This window comes from Heterodontus francisci, chromosome X (genome assembly GCF_036365525.1).
Source record: "Heterodontus francisci isolate sHetFra1 chromosome X, sHetFra1.hap1, whole genome shotgun sequence".
In the NCBI taxonomy this organism is placed as follows: Eukaryota; Metazoa; Chordata; class Chondrichthyes; order Heterodontiformes; family Heterodontidae; genus Heterodontus; species Heterodontus francisci.
This window is the reverse complement of record NC_090421.1, coordinates 15,578,221-15,592,857: the sequence shown is the minus strand read 5'-3', so window position 1 is coordinate 15,592,857 and position 14,637 is coordinate 15,578,221. Positions and strand designations below refer to the sequence as shown.

The window sequence follows — 14,637 nt, the reverse complement described above, 5'->3', positions numbered from 1 at the left end:
TAATTATCTTTTATCCCTCGATAAGGTCATCTCAGTCACTTTTCTGGGGCGAATTCATCCAGGTTTCTCCCGTCTGTTCCCATAATTCAAACCCCTGACATGGAAGTGAGACTAATGGATCTGTAGTTGCCTGTGTTTGTTTTGCCCCCTTTTTAAAATCTGAGCACCACAGTAGCCTCTTTCCCATCTACTGAAACCACCCCCCCCCCCCCCCCCCCCACCCTGCACATTGCACTGTTTGTTTATAATATTCTTGGCTCCCAATGGAGTCTGATATGCTTGTGTTAATGTTGGTTTGATGTTTTTCAGAGTATATCTGTACTCCGATGTTCTATGATCTTTTTGGGAAAACTCATGGTATTGCTTGATCAGATGCCAGACTGGTTGACTAGACATCTCTACTATCCTCTTATATTCTCCATTCCAAATCCTTGTATCTGACTCCTTTTTTAAATGGTGTTCCAGTCTGTGTCTCAGTAGCCTTGTGGTAAAACATTCCCTGTTCTAATAACCCCACAATGTGAAAACGTTGCTTCTCATTTCCCCCTTCATTCTTCCAATGGTAATTTGTAGTCTATGCCCCCTTGTTATCGATTCACCAACCACTGGAAACCTTTCACTGCGAATCTCTTCAAAACTTTCCATTCCTTTGAAAACCTCCATTAGATCCCGTCTCTGTTCCAGTGAGAAAAGGCCTTTTTTTTTTTTAGCTCCCCACCTACAGTCTTTTACTCCTTGTATAATTCTAGTGAATTGTTACTGTCCCTTTTTCATGGCTCTTTCTATCCTTTGCACAATGGGATGCCCAGGACTGCACGCAATACTTTCACTGTTGGTGTTAATTGAGGGTGGAATGTTGGCCAGGATGCCAGGTGAACTCCCTGCTCTTGGTCAAATTGTGCCATGGGATCTTTGCCATCCATCTGAGCAGGCAATTTAGGTTCCTCAGTTTAATGTCTGCAAAAGGATGTTCCTTCAATACTGCATTAGGGTGCCAACCCAGATTATGGATTTCAGTCCTAGAGTGAGGCTTGAACCCATAACCTGATGAGCCAAGTCGAAATATTCCTCCGAGGTCCCATCTGGTGTACCTTTTTAGGATAAAAAGCTGAAGTCTCTCCAGTTTTTCCTCGTAACTCAGTCCATCTGACACTCCCTCATGGATCTTCATTACTTCCGATGCTTTGTCTCTGACTGGCACTCAAGTGTGGTCTGACCAGTGCACTGTTGTTTGATCATGGCTTCCATTGATTTGTATTCTGCTTTGTAATACACACACATACAGAGTTGGTATTGTTTGATGCCAGATGTTGTGTGACACCTTTAACACTGAAACTCCTATCCCAACTGACAAGTGTATCAGATATTGCTGGTAAATGTGTTCATTTTTACAGTGGGACATCCCATTCAAAGAGATTGGGGTGGGTGTTTTCAGTGGAATGTTCGCTGCATGTACTGAATTTAATATACAATAGATATAGATGATTTGCTGAAATCTTTTGATTTTTAAGTTTCATAGCACTTTCATAATTTGGCACCATATAAATGTTAACAGCTGTGTTCTGATACCTTTGTTATTGACTAGTTTCCAGGGCTGCTGAACTACTGAATAAACCTTGCTGCGGTGTTGCATCATTTGAAGAGCTCTTCAGTAACCCTTTGCGTTAATGGAACCTCTTCCAGTGCAAGTTGTTCCACAGCACAGCTCACTTCCCATTTATACTGAGACAGGTTCAGCAAATTTGCGCAAATGTTTTCTACAAAGTCGCAAGCGCAACTTTTCAATCTGCTGAGAAATGTATGTGCACTATAAACAGATTGTTCAGTTATTATCACATTGCTGTCAATGGGATCTTGCTGTGCGCAAATTGGTTGCCGCATTTCCTACGTTATAACAGTGACTACATTTCAAAAGTTCTTCATTGGCTGTAAAGTGCTTTGAGATGTCCTGAGATCGTGAAAGACTATACAAATGCAAGTTTTTTTTTAAAACAGATGAGTAATAGCAAAGGTACATTGCTGAGCTGTATGGGTGAACTGTGAGCTCAGAGCCAATAGCAATGCTTCTACTGAGGCAGCTCTAGTATAAATCAGGCACTAGATGTGACCACTGTGTAACTAAACATCTTCAAGTAAATATGCTCATTTGAGATTTATAAATGGCCCTGGATTGAAATGGAGAAAATAAATTTAACCTCTGCAGATTCTCTATCAACATGTGGTTATTTCTGCTTTGCCTGCAGAGAATCAGTATTTGGCTACAAGGACCTTGAAATCCAATTGTACTACAGTACCTGCAGCCTCACTACATTCTTCAATATCAAATACTCCAGCAAAGTTATAGAAAAATATGACAACGTAGAGGTAGGCTATTGAAATGTATCAGTTGCTTGTCTTCACTAGGTCTTACTAACCTAGGCAGTGCTGAGCTTGTGCACTGCATCATGGTACTGCAACCGGTTCATACAAGCAAGGTTCTGTAATGCATTATTTCACTGGTGGCATCTGGTGTGTGGTTGCAGTACAGGCCAGAATCGACCTCAGTGCCCCTGAGTTAGGGAGGGGAAAATTTTGCAGGGTTTCTGTTCCTGATCACTGCCAGAAAGTGTTCTTATGGATGTCGTGTGAAGATCAGCCTTTGATTATGATATTCCTTTCTCCTTTCCTTGCCCCTCCCTTGGTTGCACGCCCCACTGGTTCTCTGTTTGGCTGTTCCTATGTGTGAGCCCAATCGGGTGAGGTACTGTAGGACTGCTGATGCCTGTGGAGCTGCACCATGGCAAGAGTTGACACTTTCAAGTGGGGAGGACAGAGATTTCTAAAGCGTGACTTCACTGCTTTGATGCCAAGAGAGACCTGAAATAGGACCGTGCATACTTGGAGTGCGAGGACTGTCTGCCTTCCATTCCTGCAGTTGTAAACTTATCAAACATCTGTCAGACATTTCATCCCTTTTTTAAAAGAAAAAATTACTGAGGAATGATGTGCAGATAGAAACTTTTTAGAAGAACCATGTCATTGATTAAATTACTTTAACTGAACTAATAGTGTTGTTTTGTAATTCTGTTTATGGTACACTGTGGAGTCTGTTACGATCGTTAATAAGTCCTGCAGAGTGCCTCCTGAAAAGGAGGAGGAAACCGTTTGTCTTTCCGCTATATGTTGTAACAGACTGAGAGGTAAAAGCACCCCCCCTCCGAAAGAACAGAGAATTAGCCGGTGTTGCTGTTCATGTTACACGTTGATTTCAATGGACTGGGACACGACAGCATTGCCGAGGAGGATTATATGTATAGATGGACAGCTGACTGGGAGCGTGCTACCTGGCTGTCATAAAATGGTTTCTATGTTTTGATCTATGGGATCAATAAGAGACTGCAGTATGCTGCAAGAGAAGAATATCAGAGGGAGGGAAAAGAGAAACTGCTTCCTATGTACATAAAGCCCTGTAGTTTACTGTAAACAATTTTTTCCTATCTAGGTTGATAATGTTGAAAGTAAAGTGTTAGAATTTATCCCAGCTGGTTACTGCATCAACCTTGATGAGTTTATTGTGCAGCTGGAAAAGGACGCCTCCTTCAGACCATTTGGATTACTCATTCACTCATACACCATGTATGATGAGAAGGAGGGACTGGAGTTAAACTATGAGATTTACAAGGTGAGTGAATAAGCGCAATGGTGTGCATTTCTAATGGCTGTTATGAAGCCTGAATATTCTCTGGCTGGTTAAACACTTGATCGATCCCATTTGGTACAGGCATTTATCATTGCCAGCTCTGCACTGAAGATCGCTGACTTTCACTGTCTGCTGCTAGCTTTTACTGAGGCATTGATTGTCTGGTTCTACTGTGTATCTCTCAGCAATGATTTCTGGTGGGGGTTTTTTGTTCACACGTGAACTTCACAACTAGACAGTGTAATTAGTTGATACTGACACTCTACGATGTCTACAGCTACAGATTTGGCCCTAGCATTGCCACAGATCCAGTACAATTTATATTAGTGATTTTACCTCCTCTGTACTGCAATAATTCCATGGCTAGCTAAATCTATCCATTAATTAAAGAGTATCCAATGAATCTATAAACCTCCTTTTTATCGTAGTTCACTTTGTGAATTGGCCAAAGGTTTGCCACATCGAAGGGATATTAGATGCTTAAAATTATGGCTAGTTTCTCTAGGAGAGAAATGTAATCTTCCGATTAGCCCGATCAGATTCTGTTAACAGGTAAACAAACCAAACTTGCTAACTAGGGAGTGCAAAACGGATAACCTTTTCTTGCCATGAAAGATGGAGTTAGATCAGAGATCCAGGAACTAACACTGCTTCGTTTACATCTCTGATGATATGATTCATACCATCATATAATCAAGTACAAAGTATGTCATGCAGTTCTCTGATGCAGTTTAACTCCATTACAGGTGTAGTTTAAATGTATCCATAACTCAGCACCTGAACTTTACTTAATACAGGGTAAAATAAATTACATTCAAAGTCCAAGGTTACTAAAAGGTTGGGAAGCCGACTTAAGGTTAGATTCCTTGTACAATGGACTTGATTAACAGCTTTGAGTTCTGAATACATCCAAATTATTTCATCTATTTCTGTACATTGCTGCCCAGCAGCTGATCAACTTAACCAATCCCTCATGTTCACCATTGTTGCTCTTGTCCTCAGCTTAACCTTTGCTTTCTCTCACCCTGGTAATTTCTCCAGTTATAACCCCCATCTTCACTCCCTCAAGTTAGCGGACGGAGTTATGTATGCATCTGGCGACAACTGGTATATTGATCTCGCACAGGACGCTGCCCTGAGGAATTCCTGCAGCGATGTCCTGGGACTGAGATGGTTGGCCTCCAATAGTCACAACCATCTTCCTTTTGTGTTCGGTATGAATCCAACCAGTGGAGAGTTTCCCCCCTGATTCCCATCGACTTCAATTTTGCTAGGGCCCCTTGATGCCACACTCGATCGAATGCAGCCTGGGTGTCGAGGGCAGTCATTCTCACCTCCCCTCTGGAATTCAGTTCTTTTGTCCATGTTTGGACCAAGCTGTAATGAGGTCCTGGTGGGACCAAAACTAAGCATTGGTGAGCAGGTTATTGCTGAGTAAGTGCTGCTTGATAGCACCATCGACAACACCTTCTATCTCTGATTATTGGGAGTCGGCTAGTCCTGAACCTGCCCTGGCCGTGAACTTGCATCTTTCTTTCGTTTCTCTATCTCTCTCCGTGCCCTCTCTAAACTCCTCCTGCCCATGAGACCCACCTCCTGCTCCCTCGACCCTTTTCCCACCAACTGTGGATGACCCAACTTTCTTTTCTGGCCCCCATGTTAAGTGATATTGGTAATAGTTCTCTTTCTTCAGGTACTGTACCCCACTCCATCACTGTCATTGCCCCCACACCATCCAAAAAGAAAATCCAATTTGACCCTTCTAACATAAGAAATAGGAGCAGGAGTAGATCATTCAGCGCCTTATCCTGCTCTGCCATTCCATATGATCATGGCTGATAGGAACATAGGAGCAGGAGTAGGCCATTCAGCCCATCGAGCCTGCTCCGCCATTCAATACAATCATGGCTGATCATCCACTTCAATGCCATTTTCCCACACTATCCTCATATCCCCTTATGTCATTTGTATTTAGAAATCTGTCAATCTCTCCTTTAAACATACTCAATGACTGAGCTTCCACAGCCCTCTGGGGTAGAAAATTCCAAAGATTCACAATCCTCTGAGTAAAGAAATTTCTCCTCATCTCTGTCCTAAGTGGCTTCCCCCTTATTTTGAAATTGTGTCCCCTGGTTCCAGACTCCCCAACCAGGGGAAACATCTTACCTGCATCTACCCTGTCTATCCCTTTAAGTATTTTGTAGGTTTCAATGAGATCACCTCTCATTCTTTGAAACTCTAGAGAATACAAGCCCAGTTTCCCCAATCTCTCTTCATAGGACAGTCCCACCATCCCGGGAACAAGTCTGGTGAACCTTCATTGCACTCCCTCTCTGGCAATAATATCCTTCCTAAGGTAAGGGGACCAAAACTGCACATAGTTCTTCTATCTTCTATCTCAACTCCACTTTCCTGCCTGCTCCCCATATCCCTTGATTCCCTGAGAGATCAAAAATCTATCGATCTAAGGCTTGAATGTACTTAATGATGGACTTTGTCCTTGCAAACTACCACCCCATTCTCAAACTTCCCTTTCCTCTCCCAAGTCCTTAAATTTGTCACCTCTCAAATCCATGCCCATCTTTCCAGCAGCTCCATGTTTAAACTGCCCCGGTCAGGTTTCTGCCCCTGCCACAGTACTGAAATGGCTCTTTTCAAAGCCACAAATTACATCCTATATGACTGTGGCCTTGATTAACTATCTCTCCTCATCCTGCTGTACCTGTCTGCAGCCTTTGACACTGTTGACTAAACCGTCCTCCTCCAAAGCCTCTCTTCTGTTGTCCAGCTGGGTGGGACTGCCCTCTTGTGGTTCCACTCTCATCTGTCTAGTTGTAGCCAATGAATTTCCTGTAGCAGCTTTTCTTCCCGCCCCTGCACCATTGCCTCTGGAGTTTCCCGAGAATCTATCCTTTGCTCCTTCCTTTTTCTCATCTGTATGCTGCCCCTTGGTGACATCAGTCAAAAACATGTACACTGACGACACCCAGCTTAACCTCACCTCTCTCGACAACTCCACTGTCTCTAAATTGTCATGTTGCTTGTCCTCCATTCAGTATTGGATGAGCAGAAATTTCCTTCAATTAAATATTGAGAAGATCGAAGCCATTGTTTCCCAGCCATCGATTCCATTGTCGTATCACCCATCTCTTCTGCCTCAGCCCATCTGCTGCTGAAACCCTCATCCATGCCTTTGTTAGCTCTTGGCTGCGCGCCCAACCCCTCCCCACCCCCCCAACCTTGTTTCCTCCTGTAAATTTCAGCTCATCCAAAACTTTGCTGCTCATATCCGAACTTGCAACAAGTCCCGTTCCCCTACCACCCCTGTGCTCGCTGACCTACACTGACTCCCAGTCTGGCAGCACCTTGATTTTAAAATTCTCATCCTTGTTTTCAAATCCTCGCCCCTCCCTATCTCTGTAAATTCTTCCAGCCCCACAATCCTCTGAGACGTCTGCATTCCTCCAATTCTGGCCTCTTGTGCATCCCCAATTTCCATCGCCCCACCATTGGCAGGTGTGACTTCAGCTGCATGGACCCTAAATTATTCCCTTCCTAAACCCCTCTGCTTCTCTCTTTCCCCCATTAAGAGACTTGTTAAAACCTACTTCTTTAAGCAAGCTTTTGGTCACTTGTCTTAACATCTTTGTGGTTCAGTGTCAAATATTTGTTTGATAACGCTGCTGTGAAGTGCCTTGGGATGTTTACTGCGTTAAAGATGCTATATAAATACGTTATTGTAGTAGACTGATAGGGCAATCATTTGTTGGGTGTGATTTGTCCTTGTGGGCAGGACACACCTGGGCAATTTTCCACATTGTCAGGTAGAAACCAGTGTTGTAGCTGTACTTGAACAGCTTGGCTAGGGGCACAGCTAGTTCTGGAGTTCAGGTTTTCAGCTGGAATGTTGTCAGGCTCCGTAGCCTTTGCTGTATCCAGTGTGCTCAGCCGTTTCTTAATATCACACGGAGTGAATCGAATTGTCTGAAGACTGGTATCTGTGGTCATGGGGCTTCAGGAGGAGGAGACAGCGAAGGTTCATGCACTCGGCACTTCTGGCTGAAGATGGTTGCAAACACCACAGCCTTGTCTTTTGCACTCTCTTGCTGGGCTCTGCCATTGTTGAGGATGGAGCAGTTCATGGAACCACCTCCTCCCATTAGTTGTTTAATTGTCCACCGCTATTCACGACTGGATGTGGCAGAATTGCAGAGCTTTTGTTTGATTTGTTGGTTGTAGGATCGCTTAGTTCTGTTTTTAGCATGCTGCTTCTGCTGTTTAGCATGCACGTTGTCCTGCGTTCTAGTTTCACCACATTAGCATCTCATTTATAGGTGTGCCTGGTGCTGCTCCTGGCATGTTTTTCTGCACTCCTCATTGAACTAGGGTTGGTCTCCTGGCTTGATGGTAATGGTCGAGTGAAGGATATGCTGGGCCATGAGGTTACAGATTGGGTTGGAATACAGTTCTGCTTCTGATGCCCACAGTGCCTCATGGATGTCCAGTTTTGAGCTGCTAGATCTGTTCAGAATTTATCTGATTTAGCACGGTGGTAGTGCCACACCACACGATGGACGGTGTGCTAAGTAGGGCGATGGGATCTTGTCTCCGCAAGGACTGTGCGGCAGTCACTCCTATCATTGTTAGATGCGTCTGTGACAGGAAGGTTGATGAGGATGAGGCCAGGTAGGTTTATCCCTCGTGTTGGTTCCCTCATCACCTGCTCCAGGCCCAGTCTGACAGCTATGTCCTTCAGGTCTGTCAGTAGTGGTGTTACTGAACCACTCTTGGTGATGGACATTGAAGTCCCCCATCTATAGTGCATTCTGTAACCCTTGCTGCCCTCAGTGCTTCTTCCAGGTGGTGTTCAACATGGAGGAGTAGTGGGTGGGCACTAGGTGGTAATCAGGAGGTTTCCTTTCCCGATGTTTGACCTGATGCTTCATGGGGTCCAGAGTCAATGTTGGACTCCCAGGGCCACTTCCTCCCGACTGTATGCTACAGTGCCGCCACCTCTGGTGGGTCTGTCCTGCAGGTGCAACAGGACATACCCAGGAATGGTGATGGAGGAGTCTGGGACATTGGCTGAAAGGTATGATTCTGTGAGTATAACTGTCAGGCTGTTGCTTGACTAGTCTGTGGTAGCACTCTCGCCTGTGAATCAGAGGGTTCTGGGTTCAAGCCCCACTCGAGAGACTCCAGTGCAAAACCCAGGATGACACTCCAGTGCGGTATTGAGGGAGTGCTGCACTGTTGGACGTCCTGTATTTCCAATGAAATGTTAAACTGAGGCCCCATCTGCCCTTTCAAATGAACATATAAGATCCCACGGTACAATTCAGAAGAGCAGAGGAGTTATCCTTGATGTCAATATTTATCCCTCAATCAGCAATTGCTAAAACAGATTATCAGATCATTTTTGCATTGCTTTTTTTGTAGGAGTTTGCTGTGCACAAATTAGCTGCTGCATTTCCTACATTAAAGCAATGACTACAGTTCAAAAGTACTTCATTGTCTGAAAAGCACTTTGGGACATCCTGAGGTCGTGGAAGGCACTGTATAAAAGCAAGTTGTTTCTTTATGTAAGACTGTCGCTTGACTAGTCTGTGAGACTGCTCTCTCCCAACTTTGGCACCAGACCCCAGATGTTAGCGAGGGGGCTTTGCAGGGTTGACTGGGCAGGGTGTGCCTTTGTCATGTCCGAATTCAAAACCTAAGTTGTAGCCAAGTGATGCGTGCGGTTTTATTTTTTTCCTTTCTAGTGGTTTATTACAACTGAGTGGCCCACTAGGCCACTTCAGAGGGCAGGTAAGAGTCAACCACATGGGTGTGTGACTGGAGTCATAATAGACTGGATGAAGACAACCGATTATCTTTCCTAAAGGATATTAGTAAGATTTTTGCAACAATGCAACAGCTTCATGCTCATTGATGGTATCAGCTTTTTATTTCCAGATTTTAAAAAAAAATCTGAATTCTAATTGTCAAACTGCCATCGTCTGATTTGTACTCAAATTCTTGGGATTATTAGTCCAGTAACATAATTGCTTGTCCAGTGGTTCTCAAATTTTTTTGGTTGAAGGACCTCTTTTCAAATGGATTAGTAATCACGAGCCTCTATATCTAAATTATAATACTATAAACTCCTTGCACATTTATATTTCTGAATGTAAAGTTCATCAGTATCCTGTTAAAGGGACTTGCATTAATTCTGTCAAGGTTGTCTGATATAGAGAAAATTCATGTGATTGACGATGTGAAAACTTTTATCTCCTTTTCTGCTGAAAGATAACCCGACAGGTTCAGCAACCTGTCTTTGACCGCACGACACCTCTCTGCTCTTCCTGGAGTGGGATTAGGTTCAGTGACTTCTGTTGGGAGTTTCAGATGTAACTCTCCACTGCCTGCCTACTGATGGCACAGCTGGGTTTTTCCCCTCCCAACTCTGCTGTTTACTGGCCTGTCTGTGCTGGAAAATTACTGATGTGCTACCTGGTGTGTGGCATTTCTGCCATCGGGGCACTGCCAGTAATTGGGACCGGGACTTTAGTTTGGGTCCAATCTTAGACCCAGCTGCTGTATTCAGTGAACGAAGCTCAGCTTGATCATCATTCCAGGCCCCTGGACAAGGCTGACGTGGTGGCTCCTTCCTACTCTCCCCGAGTCCCAGCTCTGCCAATCAATTCCCAGTGTCTCTGGGGCCTATCGTCTCCTCTGTCTGGATTCTTGGTCAGTCTGAGTCCCTACTAATCCAGTTACGTGTCCATTTTCAGAACTGCCTCAGCCTGGCTATCGCTGGCTAATTCAACGTCCAGTTTTGTCTGATTACATCTCTGGAAGTCTTTGGCTGTTTTTCTACATTAAAACCATGATATAAATACCTGTTGTTGCCTTCATTACCTTTTCCTCCTCTTCATCCTCCACTGGAATATTGAGGCAGATCTGCCTCCTTCTGGTCACTCATCTTCACCTTGTGAAATTTGTAAATTGATCTTGCATTTTCTGCTTTGTGTTTAGGAACATCTAACCTCAAACTTAATTTTTATATCCAAATGATTTACTAAAACTGCCTATATATTTGCTGAATCAAAAGCAAAATGCTGTAGATGCTGGAAATTCTAAGCAGGTCTGGCAGCATCTGTGGAGAGAGAAAGAGTTAATGTCTCGGGTTGATGACTGTTTATCGGTTCTGATGAAAGATCACAGACCTGAAACGTGAACTGTTTCTCGCTACGCAGATGCTGCCAGACTTGCTGAGTATTTCCAGCATTTTCTGCTTTTTATTGCCTATATATCTGACTCATCTTAAACTTTCCAGTTTCAGTCTTGCAAATTTCTTAGCTTGGTAGTTTTGCTTCATAAGCTGTTCTAAACATTCTCACTCTACACTCATTCAGTTTATAACGTAGGTGCCCCCACCACGACCTCCACAAGTCCCTCAGTCTCTCTTGAGCTCTTGCTACTTCTCTGTGTGTGCTGTGTGCCTGCCTCTGCCTGCCTGTCTCCTGCCACCGACCCCTCCCCCCCTCCCCCCCCCACCCCAACCCCATGCATGCTCTGTCTCTGTTTCTCTTTCCCTCTTTGTGCTTGCTCTTGTCTAGCGCAATGATGTGCGCCATTATAAAACTGCGTAGAGTAATTTACAGCACAGAAGGAGGCCATTTAGCCCATCGAGCCCATGCCACCTCTCCACGGAGCTATGCAGTCAGTCTCACTCCCCAGCTCGATCCCCTTAGCCCTGCAACTCTTCTTTCTCTCAGGTGGCCATCCAACTTCCTCTTGATCATTATCATTGATAGTCTCCGCTCCCACCACTCTCCTGGGCAGTGAGTTCCAGGTCATTACCACCTGCTGCGTTTATATTAAAAAAAAATGCTTCCTCATATTCCCTCTGCATTTTTTGTCCAAAACTTTCAATCTGTGTCCTCTAGTCCTTGTACCATTTGTTAATGGGAACAATTTTTCCTTGTCTAACTTGCCTAAACCTGTCATAATCTTGTACACTTCTATTAAATCTCCCCTCAATCTCCCTTTGTTCTAAGGAGAACAACCCCAGCTTTTCCAACCTAACCTTGTAACTAAAATCCCCCATCCCTGGAACCATTCTGGTAAATCTCCTCTGCACCCTCTCAAGGACCCTCACATCCTTCCTAAAGTGTGGTGACCAGAACTGGACACAGTACTCTAGTTGGGGCCTAACCAGAGCTTTATAAAGATTCAGCATAACTTCCCTGCTTACTCTTTGTTTGTCTCAGGATCAATCTCCAAATATTTAATTTCTACGGACTTGTCTGCCCGAGTGCCTCCATTTTAGCTACAGGTGATAGTGGCATTTTCAGCTTATTACAAGGGTGCTGTCTGAACTTCTCTGTTTTTTTAATGCTTGTGGTTTCCCACAGTTCTTCAGTGTGGTACTGTGCTCTATTTTTGAGATGTCCTTGTGGCTTAACGCACTTGGCCTTTTCATCTGAAGTAATTTACGTCATTATTCTAGAAGCACTGCTTCTAAAATTCTAGAAATCCACCTGCTTTAGTGGATGCTTGGAGCTCAGGGTCATTGCCCGACAAGTGGACTGTAACACCGCACCAAACAGCATGACCAAAAAAGGAAAGAAGGTACCAGCCCTTCGTTTTGCAAGCTGGAACGTCAGAACTGTGTGTCCTGGCCTGTCGGAAGACTTTACACAAATCAACGATTCTCAGAAGAGCGCCATCATCAACAACGAGCTCAGTAGACTCAATGTGGACATTGCAGCACTTCAGGAGACACGCATCCCTGCGAGCGGATCTCTTAAGAGAGCAAGACTACACCTTCTTCTGGCAGGGTAGGGATCCTGAAGAACCAAGGCAGCACGGAGTGGGCTTCACCATCAGAAACTCTTTGCTCAGCATGATAGAGCCACCCTCAAATGGCTCGGAACGCATACTGTCCATCCGACTGTTCACCGCCTCTGGTCTAGTACACCTACTCAGCATCTATGCTCCAACACTCTGCTCCCCACCTGAAGTTAAAGACCAGTTCTACGAAGAACTCCATAATATCATTAGTAGCATCCCCAACACCGAACACCTATTCCTGCTGGGGGACTTTAATGCCAGGTTTGGGGCCGACCATGGCTCATGGCCTTCCTGCCTTGGGCGCTATGGCATTGGAAGGATGAATGAGAATGGACAGAGACTGCTTGAGTTGTGTACCTATCATAACCTCTGCATCACCAACTCATTCTTTCGCACTAAACTCTGTCACCAGGTTTCTTGGAGGCACCCAAGATCACATCGTTGGCACCAGCTGGACCTCATCGTCACAAGGCGAGCCTCTTTAAACAGTGTTCAAATCACACGCAGCTTCTACAGTGCGGACTGCGACACCAACCACTCCCTGGTGTGCAGCAAGGTTAGCCTCAAACCAAAGAAGCTGCATCACTTCAAGCAGAAGGGCCGCCCGCACATCAACACGAGCAGAATTTCTCATCCACAGCTGTTACGCAAGTTTCTAAATTCACTTGAAAAAGCCCTCCAAAACACTCCCACAGGGGATGCAGGGACCATGTGGGCCCACATCAGAGACGCCATCTATAACTCAGCAATGACCACCTATGGCAATTGTGTGAAGCGGAATGCAGACTGGTTTCAATCTCACATTGAAGAGCTGGAACCTGTCATAGCCACTAAGCGCATTGCACTGCTGAAGTACAAGAAAGCCCCCAGCGAGTTAACATCCATAGCACTTAAAGCTGCCAGAAGCGCTGCACAAAGAACAGCCAGGCGCTGCGCAAATGACTACTGGCAACACCTATGCAGTCATATTCAGCTGGCCTCTGACACAGGAAATATCAGAGGGATGTATGATGGCATTCAGAGAGCTTTTGGGCCAACCATCAAGAAGATTGCCCCGCTCAAATCTAAATCAGGGGACACAATCACTGACCAATGCAAGCAAATGGACCGCTAGGTGGAACACTACCTAGTACTCCAGGGGAAATGATGTCACTGAGACTGCCCTCAATGCAACCCTGTCTCTGCCAGTCATGGATGAGCTGGACGTACAGCCAACAAAATCAGAACTCAGTGATGCCATTGATTCTCTAGCCAGCGGAAAAGCCTCTGGGAAGGACGGCATTACCCCTGAAATCATCAAGAGTGCCAAGCCTGCTATACGTTCAGCTCTGCATGAACTGCTTTGCCTGTGCTGGCATGAAGGAGCAGAACCACAGGACATGCGCGATGCCAATATCATCACCCTGTATAAGAACAAGGGTGAACGCGGTGACTGCAACAACTGCCGTGGAATCTCCCTGCTCGGCATAGTGGGAAAATCTTCGCTCATGTCGCTTTAAACAGGTTCCAGAAGCTGGCTGATCGTGTCTACCCTGAGGCACAGTGTGGCTTTCAAGCAGAGAGATCCACCATTGACATGCTGTCCTCCCTTCGCCAGCTACAGGAGAAATGCCGTGAACAACAGATGCCCCTCGACGTTGCTTTCATTGATCTCGCCAAAGCCTTTGACCTCGTCAGCAGAAGTGGTCTCTTCAGACTACTAGAAAAGATTGGATGCCCACCAAAGCTACTAAGTATCATCACCTCATTCCATGACAATATGAAAGGCACAGGGCTGTGTTCTCGCACCTACACTGTTTGGGATCATCTTCTCCCTGCTGCTCTCACATGCATTCAAGTTCTCAGAAGAAGGAATTTTCCTCCACACAAGATCAGGTAGCAGGTTGTTCAACCTTGCCCGTCTAAAAGCGAAGACCAAAGTACGGAAAGTCCTCATCAGGGAACTCCTTTGCTGACGATGCTGCATTAACATCTCACACTGAAGAGTGCCTGCAGAGTCTTATCGACAGGTTTGCGGCTGCCTGCAATGAATTTGGCCTAACCATCAGCCTCAAGAAAACCAACATCATGGGACAAGACGTCAGAAATGCTCCATCCATCAATATCGGCGACCACACTCT

The 14,637-nt window shown here is 45.1% G+C and overlaps 1 protein-coding gene across 1 annotated transcript in view; it reads left to right on the top strand.

Moving 5' to 3' along the window:
• Positions 1 to 14,637, top strand: part of hat1 (histone acetyltransferase 1) — a 232,113-nt gene that overhangs the window by 201,284 nt on the left and 16,192 nt on the right. The window contains exons 4-5 of the mRNA XM_068024473.1: positions 2,244 to 2,364; positions 3,482 to 3,661. Coding sequence (XP_067880574.1) covers positions 2,244 to 2,364; positions 3,482 to 3,661 — 301 coding nt within the window. The remainder of the gene's footprint in view (positions 1 to 2,243; positions 2,365 to 3,481; positions 3,662 to 14,637) is intronic.